At 31.9% G+C, this 12500-nt stretch overlaps 2 protein-coding genes across 9 annotated transcripts in view; one reads left to right on the top strand and one right to left on the bottom strand.

The window, feature by feature from the left end:
* Positions 1–4410, top strand: part of LOC107739114 (decaprenyl-diphosphate synthase subunit 1-like) — a 10584-nt gene extending 6174 nt beyond the window's left edge. For both annotated transcript variants that reach the window (XM_016551118.1, XM_016551119.1), the window contains exons 9-11: positions 1137–1250; positions 1435–1515; positions 3853–4410. In XM_016551118.1, the coding sequence (XP_016406604.1) occupies positions 1137–1250; positions 1435–1515; positions 3853–3993 (336 nt within the window). In that variant the 3' untranslated portion in view covers positions 3994–4410. The remainder of the gene's footprint in view (positions 1–1136; positions 1251–1434; positions 1516–3852) is intronic.
* Positions 4411–5861: 1451 nt separating this feature from the next.
* Positions 5862–12500, bottom strand: part of abi1a (abl-interactor 1a) — a 70032-nt gene continuing 63393 nt past the window's right edge. For 4 of the 7 annotated variants that reach the window (XM_016551114.1, XM_016551117.1, XM_016551113.1 and 1 more), the window contains 2 exons: positions 7979–8170; positions 5862–6610 (listed from right to left, as the gene is read on the bottom strand). In XM_016551114.1, coding sequence (XP_016406600.1) covers positions 6435–6610; positions 7979–8170 — 368 coding nt within the window. In that variant the 3' untranslated portion in view covers positions 5862–6434. Of the gene's footprint in view, positions 6611–7978; positions 8171–10593; positions 10681–12500 lie in introns of all 7 variants that reach the window. The other 3 variants (XM_016551115.1, XM_016551111.1, XM_016551110.1) reach the window with 2 other exon arrangements.

A 12500-nucleotide genomic window follows, 5' to 3' on the forward strand; every position in this document is an offset into this window, starting at 1 on the left:
CTTTTTAGCGCTGCCCCGCAATTTTATCAATAAAATAGCTTAATCGCTGAAGAACTACATTATCTTTCTCAACAAGGAGCTGGTAACAACATCGTTTCTAAAGCAATTAAAGCCACAGCTTCACTGTTAATAGAGAAACACGGCAAAACGGTGTTAATTCATACATACACAGCCCCTCTCTCTCTCTCTCGATCTCGATATCGCCGTTACGCACACGTGCCGCGATATCGATACTGAGACAGCTGTATCGATACTCGTATCGTCAAATCTCTGTGACGATACATCGTCGTATCGAACACAGCACTAGCAGTTACTAGCACAAATAAATATAATAAAGATTAAAACAAACAAATTAAATAGTGCTTTTTCAGGTAGCTTTAACAGTAGTATTCAACAAAAGTTATTTAGTGAAGAGCAGCTATTTTTTTTTTCCTTTTGGTTTTTGATTAACATTAAGGACACAGACAAGCATTAGACTGCTGTAATTTTAAGACCTAATGCACAGATCCAATATAACAAAACATGCATTTTCTTTCTCAACGGTTTGCTTTCACTTAAGACATAACTGTGTATTCTAAGACTGTGAATACTCTATATTTTGACACAATTTTGTATGTATTTGACCGTTTACGCACAGTAAGCCGCAAAAAAGAACTCGATTCTGTACTTGCAAGAAGTTTACCATTACTATCAAAAGTTGTGGCTGTTGCTGTGGTCTCTTTTCACAAAGCTAATAATGGCTGTTTTGTTGGCAGTCACATTCAGTGGCATGGATCATGGCAGTTATATTCATTTCCTAAATGTAGGAAATGAATATAGTTAATTCTTAATGAACTGAACATGATCAGTTGAGACTTCATCTGGTTCTTCTAGGTAAAGCATCAGTGTGTCATTTCTTCACAAGCAACACTAAATAGACTTATGTAAATAAGTTTCAAACACTTCAGCCTGGAGTTGCTCAGACAAGCAGGTAGATTGCAGTTCTGTTTACTACACAGCCATAATAGTGTAGTAATTATCCACCGCAACTTTAAGCATTTCATTAAAGTTCACATTGTTTTATCTTAAATTATGATGTTGTAAGAATTGTGTCATGTAAAAGTCAAGTAAAAAGTTAGTCGTGTCGTGTTTTTCAGCTTGTGGATGACATTCTGGACTTCACTTCCAGTGCAAAGCGCCTGGGGAAGCCGTCAGCTGCCGATCTCAGACTGGGTCTGGCCACCGGTCCCGTTCTGTTCGCTTGTCAACAGGTATGACTGCTGAACACACCTGTGCTCTCACAATATGCTGTCACTTCTTCAAGTACAGATTCAGGGGAATCGGGTCTAATGTTTGACTTGGTTTATTACAGCTATAAACGTAACTGTAACACAATCTGTAGCTTTGTTTTTCTAAAGTCTTCTCAACCATACTCGCACTGATTTCACTCTTTAGTTTCCCGAGCTGCATGCAATGATAATGAGACGCTTCAGCTCTGATGGAGATGTGGATCGAGCCTGGCAATATGTCCTGAAGGTGAGAAGGATTTGTGTTGAATTAGGGCTACAAAATTACATAAAATTACATATTATATGTGTGTGTACTGTGTATATTTATTATGTATATATAAATACCCACACATGTATATATTTAAAAAAATATTTGTATGTATATATATTTATACTTGACTTGTATACAATTTATATTATATATAACGATAAATATTTTATATATTTTTTTCCTTAATATATACATGTATGTATGTCTATTTATGTATACATAATAAATATACACAGTCCACACACATATAAGTATGTAAACATAAACTTTTATTTTGAATGTGATTAATCGCGATTAATCATTTTGCAGCCCTGTGTTGTATTAGAGTGAATCTCATGAAGACATGTCCAGATTCCATTTCACCACTATATAAAAATATAGCACTAAGTAGTAAATCAAGCATTTAAAGGGGTCCTATTATGCATTTTCACTTTTTCAACTTTAGTTAGTCTGTAATGTTTCTGAAACGATACTTTCAATAGGATTTACAACAATTTTTTTTTGGTAACTAATCTTTGTTTTGTATGTTTTTTTTAATTTATATTTTCTTTGTTTAAAGTATAGGGAGATTGTTAACATGTTATTTCCTCCCTACTCTGTTCACATGGAAGAAGTCCTCATGTCTTTCCAAACGCATGCGCTGTGCCTTGTTTACATTCAGAGGAAAGCAAACGCATGCATCATGATACTCTCCAAAATGGTGCTAGGGTGACACGGAGAAGAATTGTTGAATAAAGTCGTTATTTTTGTTTTCTTTGCACTCAAAACGTATTCTCGTAGCTTCATGAAATTACGGTTGAACCAGTGATGTCACATGGATTATTTTACCGATGTCCTTGCTACGTTTCTGAGCCTTGATCGTGGTAGTACCCTTGCTCTCTATAGAGAGTCAGAAAGCTCTCGGATTTCATCAAAAATATCTTAATTTGTGTCCCGAAGATGAACGGAGGTCTTATGGGTTTGGAACGACATGAGGGTAATTAGAGTAATTAATGACAGAATTTTCATTTTTGGGTGAACTATGTTTGATAGAAATGAAAATACTGTGAGGATTTACCAATTTTTCAGCTGAAGAAATGTCTTGCAGTAGACAAAGCTCCATAAAAAGAGTTTTTGAAATTGTGAGTTGTGAAAATGACATGATATAGAACCTTTATACATTTCTTACATAAATATGTATACCAAAAATATTTACTCATTATTTTACTACATATACTATAATATTTTCATAAAGTATATTTATTGCATAACCTTAATTAATTTGTTTTTGTGTTATATTAATGAGAATACCATTTTTTTGTATGATATTAAAAAGGCTTCGTTTTAAGCAAAAAATTAAAAATAAAATGAATAAAAATTAAATTAAATAAAACCTCTTTTTTTTTTTTGGGTGAAATATTGAAAAAGTAAAGCCTTTGACAAAACAATAAAGAAAATTGACAAACGGGCAGAAAAATTACTTGCCAGATGTTTTTTTTTTAAATGCCAATTAAAATATGTATTTAAAACTTATTTCATTTGCTATTTTGTTTCATTTAACTGCATTCAAAAACAAATTAACTTACATTTGTATAATTATCTTTCAATTTAAGAAATGATTTGATTTAAAACTGCATTTTAAATAGTTTTAAATCGGTCTAGTCTTAATTAGTCTAAAACATAATTTACATTTTTATGTTTGAATTAATAGATTCATTAATTAATTGTGACCCTAGACCACAAAACCGGTCATAAGGGTCAATTTTTAAAAAATTGAGATTACATTCTCTGATAGCTGAATAAATAAGCTTTCCATTGATGTAGGATTTGTTGTGATAGGGCAATATTTGGCCGAGATACAACTATTTGAAAATCTGGAATCTGAGGGTGCAAAAAAAATCAAAATATTGAGAAAATCGTCTCTAAAGTTGTCCAAATGAAGTTCTTAGCAATGCATATTACTAATCAAAAATTACGTTTTGATGTATTTACGGTAGGAAATTGACAAAATATCTTCATGGAACATGAATTTTAGATTTTTGGCATAAAAGAAAAATCGATAATTTTGACCCATACAATGTATTTTTGGCTATTGCTACAAATATACCCCAGCGACTTAAGACTGCTTTTGTGCTCCAGGGTCACAATTAATAGAACATATTCCTTCATTTTATATGTAAGTGAGGTCTCATAGTCCTCCTCAGGAATATGACCTGGACAAGTTTTTGATACGTTTCTTGTGATTCATCCTATCAGTATAGTTAAAGAATCATTACAGAAGTTTCTGTAAGTAGCTGTGAACAGCCTCACTCATCTCTGTTTTCACACACACAGAGTGACGGTGTGGAACAGACTAACTACCTCGCCCAACACTACTGCCAAGAGGCCATTCATCAGATCAGCCGGCTGCGGCCGTCGACAGAGCGAGACGCGCTCATCCAGCTGACCGAGCTGGTGCTGCGCAGGGACAAGTGAGCCTGGACGCAGAGCTCCACACTCAGGCAGCTACACCTCTGCAGAGCCACGCCGGGGCTTCAGAGATCAAACAATCACATTTACATGGTCACTGTATGCTTGACTGTACTGTAAACGCACAGCCCTGACCTCCGTTAACCTCTGGTGAAGTGCTCTACTGGTACGGAAGAACAGAGCAACTCTGTGAAATCATTGTAATTCCAGGTGTAGCACAGATGGAGGTGCTACCGTCACGTGTGTGTGTGTGTGTCTATGTGGATCCTTAAACATCCGTCCACACTACGAAAGGCCAAACGTCTTTGATGTCAAAGATGTTCTTGTTAATGTACTTCAAGTGCATCAAGTGCTTAATAACAACCAAGGCCTTAAACCTCACTGGCTATTTACTCAAATAAAAAAAAAAGGTATTTTTTTAAAGTAAACCACCTGTTTGACTCTTACTTTCCCATCTTGTCCCTATTAGGGAAAAAAAAGAAACATTACATAAAATTGACACTGAAATGTATGTAACGTATGTTTCATTTTTGGACTATTTAGAATGTCCCTAAATGTAATATTTTATATAAAAAAAAAAGGGGGGAAAAAATCATTTCTAGAAAGTAAAATGGCATTGATCAAACTTTATTCAAAAACAGATTTTGGTAAAAACATCTCAAAAAAAAAAAAAAGGCTCATAATATTTCCTTATGTTTTCATAATATGCCTTTAGTTTTACTTATAGTAATGTGTAATAAACAGATTATTGTGCTGATACTAGTAAATTCTATATTTTGAATAATATTTGTTAAATAATCTTATTCTTGATGGGCAGCCTAGACAAAAGTTAAGAGTTTAATTAAATGCTGAATCAAGTTTTACCGTGCAACCAAAATAGCATTATTAACCAGAAAAAAAATTTTTTTGTGGGACTTTTAATTATAAACAAGCCTGAAATACACCAGGACTCTTATTTTAAAATGTCTAGGTTTTATACTTTATATACTTGATGTTTCCTATATATATATATATATATATATATACATATATCGTTGAATGAAATTATAGCTTTTTAAAGTTTAATCACATTAGGCTGCTTTAGGATTACTATTTTTTTTAATTAGGATGTTTGTTGTAAATTTCATAAAACTTAGGGACAAATCAATTTTTTGGTCGCAATTATTATTAATTTTTATTACATTTGGTTAATGTATGGTAGATGTAAATTTGAGTCTGGCTCTACATTTATTTAAAAAAGATAACACATGGCCGAAAATGTAAATGAACAGACACACATTTTACATAGAATGATTTATTATAAAAGACTGTACAATTCAATTTCAATGAACATAAATACAAATTCTGAGCCGAGACGAGCTTCAGCGCAGATGGAATTCAGTTGGAACACTTCAAATGTTTCAGTCTGGAGGCATTAGCTCTGAACACCTGAAATGACTGACAGCGGTCAGATGTAGTTGAATGAAATCTCTGTAATCAGTCGTCAGACGGTATGACTCCTGAAACAGCTCAAAGAATGGAAATAGATGAAACATTTAAAAATGGAGGAATTGATGCCAGACCTGAGTTGAGTTACTAGTTCAGATCTCAAGATGATACTCAGTTCATTGTTCAATGCGCCAACCACAGTATTGGTACTTTAAAAAAAACGAGTCCAGCATCGTAAGAATTGTGATTTGTATTGATTAGAGACCTTTAGATACTTTACAGACTAAATATTAAAGCTATCTACACAGAATTCATGTTTGTTCATTGTAGCAAATACTTTAGTCATTGTGGCATTAACTAAAAAAATATAAACATGGAGGGAGAGAATTTGTTGAGTCTGAAGAAAAAAAGAAGAAAAAAAAAAGTTCTGTGCTTTGCATTTATTACCGCCCCCCCCAAAAAATGTTTTTCAATATTAAACAAAAAAATTAGAGCATAAAAATAAGTAGTCTACAAATGCCTATATTAAAAAATGTGTACTGTAAAGAATACAAAGATGAATGGAATTTAACGTTTAGGTTACAATACATATTTCAATTTTGTATGCATGCTTTACGTTAAGATTTTGATACACTTTGGGGCAATGATGTGGTGCTTTAAGATAAAACACTCAAATTAATTAGTTCATAAGATGAGTGTTTTTTTTCATCCCAAATGTCCAAACAAATGTGAATGGAGAGAAGAGATCAAGGAAATCAAATAAATGGTCGACTTTGTTGGAAATGTCATAAAAGCATGTTCACGTGTTGTATTGACTGTTGAAGATACTGTGATTGACATTCACTACAGACACCCACAGGCTAACTTTCCTTTTATGTACACTGACTTCCTCCGAATAGCTGCTCATCCCGTTTGCCCACATCCTATCACCACGGAGGAGTACAGTTCATTTGTGAGGAACAGCGGTCTATACTGTGGTCAGATCTGATTGTTTGGGGTTGATCTGAAGTCTGCTCTCTTCAGTCGGTGTAGTGCATGATGGACTCCACGTAGTTTCCGGGAAACAGACCAGTGGCGCCGTTGCAAACGCCCTCGAACCAGCCGTCGTCATTCTTCTTGATGATGTAGATGATGGCTCCTTCCATGAAGGTCAGTTCATCACCCTTATCCTTGGTGTAGTCGTAGATGGCAACCACTGCAAAGATCAAAGTCATGGGAAATATCAGTTATTAAACAATAAGCCACTTCAGACTCTGCACTATATTAAGGGTGTTCTTAGGCAACAACAATATGATAAAAGACACTAATGTTCAATAAAGAGCTTTATTATTATTATTATGCCATTTTATTTAATAGCATGTAACTATGTTTTCATTGATATTATTATTATTATTGATAATAATTTCATTAAATACGGTTTAAGAAGTTACATTATGTTAATAACTAAATTAAATGTTACTACTACTACTACTACTAAAATATATAAATCATTAAAAATGATGCTATTACATATTATTATTATTATATGTAATAGCATAATTTTAAATGATTTATATATTTTAATAGTAGTAGTAGTAGTAGTAGTAACATTTAATTTAGTTATTAACATAATGTAACTTCTTAAACAGTATTTAATGAAATTATTATGAATGATACATATATAAATAATAATAATATCAATGAAAACATAATAGTTACATGCTATTAAATAAAATGGCATAATAATAATAAAAATTGTATATTATATAAATTATATGGTAATTATTTCAATAAATATACAATGTTTATAATTAAATGTTAATAAAATTAATGTCAATAATAATAATAATAATATTCTTATTATTGGTATACATATTAATAATTTCATTAAATATAAGTTACATATGTTAAAAACTAATCAAAGTTAATAATAATAATAATAATAATAAAATATATAAATCATAAATAATTAAAAATTATTTCAATAAATATACATAGATGTTTATAATAATAAAATGTTAAACTAAATGTCATTAATATAATAATAATTATTATTGTTATTATTATTATTTAAATAATTGTTAATAATACATAATCAAAAATAATATCTTTAAAAATATAAAGTATACTATATTTTAATATATAATAAATGTCAAATATACAAATGTTAATACATAAAAATGTAACAACATCAATAAAACGAAAATATAAATAGTTATGCTAATAAATAAAATGTTATGTATACATGTGTGTAAAAGGTAATAAAATAAATATAAAAATAATGCTAATAAATAAAAAAAACGTTACATGTTAATAATAACATTTTAATTATATGTGTATACAAATGTGTATGTGTGCATATAAATGTAATTTAAGAATAAATGTTAATAAATAAAATAAATATATAAACAATGTTAAATATAGCAACAACAACACCAATAAAAATAAGAAAATAAAAATCATAAATCATAACAAAATAATATAAATACATATGATAGAAATAACTTGTCAATAAAATTAAATTAAATTTCAGTTGAGAAATAAAACTTAGTAGTGTTCAGTATTGATGTTTAAAAAACCTCACCTTTCTCAATGTAAGACTTGGGGGCCCAGTGAGGGTCTCCTTCTGCATAGGGGTCACTATACTGCACTACAGCTGCCTCTTCCTCTTCAAAGTCGACTGGCGGAGGCGGAGGCGGAGGCGGAGGTGGAGGCGGAGCCTCGTCAAACATGGGCATGTCATCAGGGGGAGGGGGAAGAGTCGGGGTATCTGCAACTGACATCCAGCAAACAACACCGTCAGCTTCAGACACAATAAAACCACACGCTCCGTGATGGAGAGATGTGCTGGGCATGCGATCCAGCAGCTCACCGTGAACACATGCTCATGCAGACTGGTTAGTAGACATGCATCAACAACAGGGAAGTTGCAGAAACGCTCATGTCTGCTGGAGAACATACATCACACAAACACATCGATGGATCTAGGGAGATTACTGTCTATGTATCACAGATATCAATACTTACCAGACTAAAATGGAACAGAGTTGAATTCAATATCCAAAAGACAGCAACACTATGAAATCTATCCTCAGTATACGACATAATACACAGTACACACTCTACACACTCAAACTAGAAAAGGGTGCTTGAGGGTCTGAGAAATTTTGAAAAAAAAAAAAAAAAAAAAAATAGAATAGAATAGTTAAATGTTAAAATGTTAACCTGAGTTTAACTAAACCTTTTTTGACAATATTTTAAACTTTTTTTAAACTTCATATCAACTTCAACTTTCTAAACTTTCATATTTCCATTTTATATTGCTTTCTAAAATCTGGTGGGAAATGATTTGTTCTACTGACGGCAGAGTTCTTATTGTTAACTAAAATTATTAAAAATCATTTTTGTTAACTAAAACGCTGAAATTAAATAGATGAAAAAATGAATTTAACACTTAAATGAATTAGAAATGTTTCCTTGTCCACTAGTAAAATTCTAGTAAAAACTAGTTAAGTTTAAATAAATACATAAACAAACAAATAAATAAATCTTAAAAAGAACCTAATAAAGCACATAACAAAACAAAAAAATTTTAAAAAACGCATTAAAATTAAATTCAAATGAAAACTGCACATATAAAAATAAGCCTAAATTATAAAGATACAATATTATAATAATATTATTAACATAACACTGATTGACATATTTTTTATTATTTTGTTTTATTATGGTTTATACAATGTTAACAGTAGGTTACAAATTAATTTGCTTTGGCCTGATTACCGTGACATGATAAAAATAATAATATAATAAAATCATAATTAACAATTATGTATAATTATTAAATTATTACACAAATTGTACATATGTAATTATTTTTAAAATAATAATAATAATAATTATTATTATTATTATTATGACGCCTAAACTTTCCTCATAAAATATAAATGTCAAATTATATTTTAAAATATATAGCAGCTTTAATATTTGGAAGCACATGAAACCAAAATGAACTGTGCTTGATCAAACTATCACTTCCTGTCTAAGAATAACAAGCTGATCAGACAAAGTTCAGTCAGCGGTCTAGACGGCTTCGTGAGACATCCTCAACACAATACCAGAATGCATCACGAGAGGGCAGCAAAAACCACTTTGTGCTTGTGTTATGATAACTTTCTGAGAAATAAAGCGCACTCAACACATTTTTGTTGCAACTTGACAAGTTGTTCATGCGACCTTGTATTAAATACATAACTTTCAGCAGAATGCGAGTTAACCGATGCCGTTTTAACGCTGGGCCAGTTAACAGCTTTCAATTCTTCCCATGATGCATCAGTGTCGTTTAGCCCTACCTGAAGCTTGCTGGGTATAAATCAAACACAAAGCTGTACACAAATGTAGCCCAATTAATGAATAAAGTGTCTAATATCACATACAGGGGAAGTCTATAAACGAGACCCCCTTTATTGCCATTGAATACGTCCGAGATTAAATCCCAATATAATCCAGAATGTAGAACATGTGCAAATGACAAAAAAAACAATGAGTGCCTTTCAAGAAATCTTTCTGCAAACAGTCTATTAAGCCTCTTTTAGGTTACATAAAGCAATACACACTTATGTAAATGTTTGACACACTTCTTTGCAGGCGTTAGGCGTGAGGAAAGGCTTTACTGTAGTGTGATGTTTGAATCGTACAGAATGAACAATGTCTGCTACGGCACAGACGGATGGATGGAAATGCAGACGAGGGCAGCATGCTGGGCTGAGAAACGTACAAAGCTGTACACAAATGTAGCCCAATTAATGAATAAAGAGTGTCTAATATCACATACAGGGGAAGTCTATAAACGAGACCCGCTTTATTGCCATTGAATACGTCCGAGATTAAATCCCAATATAATCCAGAATGTAGAACATGTGCAAATGACAAAAAAAACAATGAGTGCCTTTCAAGAAATCTTTCTGCAAACAGTCTATTAAGCCTCTTTTAGGTTACATAAAGCAATACACACTTATGTAAATGTTTGACACACTTCTTTGCAGGCGTTAGGCGTGAGGAAAGGCTTTACTGTAGTGTGATGTTTGAATCGTACAGAATGAACAATGTCTGCTACGGCACAGACGGATGGATGGAAATGCAGACGAGGGCAGCATGCTGGGCTGAGAAACGTTGAGGAAACGTGGCCGTCAGACTTACTGTTTTCCTGAACTCTGGCCACAAAGCCTGTGAGCGGGATCTGTGGGGTGAGCTGAGGCATGGGTGGAGGAGGGGGGGCCATAGACACTGAACACAAGCACACCGCAAAGACCGAGACGAAAGAGACAAGCAGGAAGAGAAAAAAAAAACATCAGTCCCACATGAGAAAGCTGGGGAATTGTAATCTTATAGAGGAATCTTATAGATATAGACAGACTGGTTCATTTCGACGACATTTCAAGTTGTTTGTAATGGACTGGAAAAGGATTTTAAATCATTTTATAGAGATAATTATTATATCACGACGAGTAATTTCTAGTGACTGTGTTTTAGTATCATTGATATACTATTATAGTTTTTTTTTTTTTTTTTTTTTTTAATATGTGACCCTGGAGCACAAAAGCAGTCTTAAGTCGCTGGGGTATATTTGTAGCAATATCCAACAATACATTGTATGGGTCAAAATTATAGTTTTTTTTTTATGGCAAAAATCATTCGGATATTAAGTAAAGATCATGATCCATGAAGATATTTTGTAAATTTCTTACAGTAAATATATCCAAACTTAATTTTTGATTAGTTATATGCATTGCTAAGAACTTCATTTGAACAACTTTAAAGATGATTTTCTCAATATTTAGATTTTTTTGCACCCTCAGATTCCAGATATTCAAATAGTTGTATCTCGGCCATCTTATTTATTCAGCTTTCAGATGATGTATAAATCTCAATTTTGAAAAATTGACACTTAAGACTGGTTTTGTGGTCCAGGGTCACATATTTTGAAATAGATTTCATTTTTTATATTTTCTGGTTTAATGTTAATTTTAGGTAAAGTTTTAGGATTTTGTTGTGTTTTTGTATTTAAATTTTTTTTTTTTTTTTTTATGGTTATATAATTTTTTCCCATTTTTTTGTTTCAGTTGTAGTTTTAGTTATTTTAGTACACCAAGTTACACTCAATGATAATTAAAAATGTTGGCTTGGAAACTTGCTGAAATAATTAAAAAAAAATGTTTTTTTTCTTTTTTTCTTTTCATATTTTATTTCATTTCAGTTAACATTTCTTTTATTTCAAGTAACCTTCTTTTTTTTTTTTTTTTTCTAGTTAACTATAATAACTCTGGTTTTAGTTTTAGTTAACTTTAATAACCCTGGCTGGTAAAATATTGTAGTTAAGCATAATATTTTCAATTTAGCATAACTAGATACTTATTATAGAAATTCCCATTAAAGATTGTATTAATTTCCATGTTTATTTCAGGCCTGAACTGAAATTTAATACAACTGAACTAAAATGTCCAGACAGTTTCCAGAAAAAAAAATACCATTTGAATAATTTAAATAAATAAATGTGAAAGGTCTTTACATTTTTTATTACTAATAAAAGTGTTGTATTGTAATATACTTTCAAATGTAATTTATTCCTGTGACGGCAAAGCTGAATTTTCAGCATCATTCCAATATGCTGATTTGCTGCTTAAAAAACATTTCTTAATATTTTGTAGAAATTGTGATGCTTTTTATCAATATACTCTGATGAATAGAAAGTTTGTTCAAATAGAACCAATAGGATCTTTTTCCATGAAAGTTGTGTTTCAGTGATACTCTCTCGTTCACGTCTGATGATGATATGATGCTTCTGGGCATCAGACAGTGAGATTTAAAACCTCAGCTTTAATGCGTAGATGACAATAAATCTCCATTCATAAGCAGGTGGCCACCGGCCCGGTGCTCTCAATGCTCATAAATCTGAGGCTTTTGCGGTCTTAATGGCATTAGTGTGTGTGTAGTATAGTGTGTTAATGGCACACCTGTGGGAAGAGACAGGCTGTTCCCTTCATCGCAGACAGGATGCGCCTAGAAATACCCGGGTATTATGATGCTTAGATATGGCTTTCACCAAG

The sequence above is a fragment of the Sinocyclocheilus rhinocerous genome, unplaced genomic scaffold (genome assembly GCF_001515625.1).
Source record: "Sinocyclocheilus rhinocerous isolate Xijiao unplaced genomic scaffold, SAMN03320098_v1.1 scaffold914, whole genome shotgun sequence".
NCBI lineage: Eukaryota > Metazoa > Chordata > Actinopteri > Cypriniformes > Cyprinidae > Sinocyclocheilus > Sinocyclocheilus rhinocerous.